This window comes from Phytophthora parasitica, assembly GCF_000247585.1.
Source record: "Phytophthora parasitica INRA-310 unplaced genomic scaffold supercont2.28, whole genome shotgun sequence".
Lineage (NCBI taxonomy): Eukaryota > Oomycota > Peronosporomycetes > Peronosporales > Peronosporaceae > Phytophthora > Phytophthora nicotianae.
In genome coordinates this window covers 31,965-33,752 of record NW_008649014.1, presented here as the reverse complement: position 1 = coordinate 33,752, position 1,788 = coordinate 31,965, and the positions used below count along the sequence as shown (strand labels likewise).

Sequence of the window (1,788 nt, the reverse complement as noted above, 5' to 3'; positions counted from 1 at the left end):
TCCAAAGCAAGGTGCCCTCCACCGTCCATGTGCTACTCATGCCGGAAGATGCTCCAGGAAAGTTAGTTACAACGCCTTCCTACCGCTCCGTGACCCCCGTTTCCGGAACATTGGTAACGGTCAAACTCCTTGCACCACCCCATGGAACCATCCACGTTCACACCTCAATCGAACGCAATCGGCGGCTGGATGCATCTGAGTACAACAATGGTGCGCCAGGGGGTGGCTGCGTAATCCGGTATTCAGGGTTGACGAAGATAAGTACGTAATTGGCCAAGTCATCGCCTACGACGGGGATACTGTGTCCATCCGGACTCCCAAACGGCAAGCGCACGTCATCCGACAACGATCTCGTGGAGATCGCACCTGTTCTATGCTTCCTCACCGGTGTTTCAAGTAGACTGCATACGAGAATCGAAAAGTATGATATTAGAGATAGTATTAACTAATTGAGCGGCTCTCTCAACCAGTTGTTTGGTTGGGAGCAGTTGGTCAGGGAGACCAGCACACTTCGCTTTCTCCACGCCAGCCCCAAGACTCTCTTCTTCCTTCTCTTCCGCCTTCAAGGGGCCGGATTGATATACTGATAGCACTTGTTGGTTAAGACTCGACGACCATGGCCCCCGCCACGCGCAAGAACGACCAAGACGCGCCGTCTCCGGGAGGAGAGAGACAAGTGGAGCTGAAAGCGCAGCTTGTACAACTACGCTCTGATATCCTAGCTCACCAAGCGAACAATCGAGCACAACGCCAGCAACCGACGGGGTCCTAACCTCGCGTTTCGAGGGGCCCGCCGAAGTTTAAGGGGAAGCGCGACGAGGACGTGCGCCAGTGGCGCTTTGAAGATGAGACACTGTGCCGGATCAACGGCGATGACGCAGCATACGACAACCACACGCTATCTTTGATCGCTGGGACAGCGACGGAGGAACCTGCATCAGGATGGTTTCTGTTCTGGGCCTCCAGAACATCTGTGGACGAGCAGACATGACGCCGGTTTACGGATGATGCCCTCAAAGCCTCCAACTACCAGGCCGTGCTACGACAGAAGCTTCGCCAACTCCACAAGGTCAATGACATCTAGAAGTACAACGGCAAGTACTCGTCATTGATCTTCCGTGTTGAGGACATGAGCGAAGCCCACCAAGTCAGCACCTACTGTGACGGACTCAAGCGTGCGACACAAGCCTACGTCAAGCTTCAGAATGCGACGCCGCTGAGTGAGGCAATAGACAAAGCTGCCAAATATGAGATGTCTCATTTAAGTGGTGAACACAAGGCAACTCGCGAGAAACCGAGGCGTGAGCAACAGCCCGTGGACGGACGAGCTCCAGCCAGTTCCGCGACAAGAAGTCCGTTCAGCAAGGAGTCCTTCAATCCGGGTCACTTCGTCCCCGCGGAACAGACCAAGGTAGGGTATGTGTGCTACTTTTGCAAGAAGCCTGGACACTTCAAGCGTGACTGCAAGAAGCTGAAGAGTGACGAGGGAAAGGATTAGCCACGCTAGTAGAAGAGGGACCTGACGTGGAGAAGACTAGTGAAGAAGATTTAACCAAAAACGAGGATACGTTGAATCTATTTTGTGACGACCCTCTCGTCTACAACCGTGCACTGTTGTTTTCGATTGAAGGAGCAATGGTACAGGGTGGAAACAAATTCGGTACCAAGTTTCTGTTGGACTGTGGTGCCACGTATCGCGTGAATTTGTCAAGCGGAATGCATTGAAGACTCACTTTTACACTAATCGAACTATCAAGGGGAGGCTCGGTGACAACAAGTTGGGCGAGT

The 1,788-nt window shown here is 53.0% G+C and overlaps 2 protein-coding genes across 2 annotated transcripts; both read left to right on the top strand.

Moving 5' to 3' along the window:
- Positions 1–616: 616 nt before the first annotated feature.
- PPTG_22999 (hypothetical protein) lies at positions 617–991 on the top strand (the record flags this gene model as incomplete). Its single annotated transcript, XM_008907838.1, has 2 exons — positions 617–697; positions 800–991. The coding sequence occupies 2 exons, from the start codon at positions 617–619 to the stop codon at positions 989–991; spliced, it is 273 nt and encodes a 90-aa protein (XP_008906086.1).
- A 138-nt stretch (positions 992–1,129) lies between these two features.
- On the top strand, positions 1,130–1,498 carry PPTG_12143 (hypothetical protein; the record flags this gene model as incomplete). The annotated part of the gene is made up of 1 exon (XM_008907837.1): positions 1,130–1,498. The coding sequence occupies one exon, from the start codon at positions 1,130–1,132 to the stop codon at positions 1,496–1,498; it is 369 nt and encodes a 122-aa protein (XP_008906085.1).
- Positions 1,499–1,788: the final 290 nt, after the last annotated feature.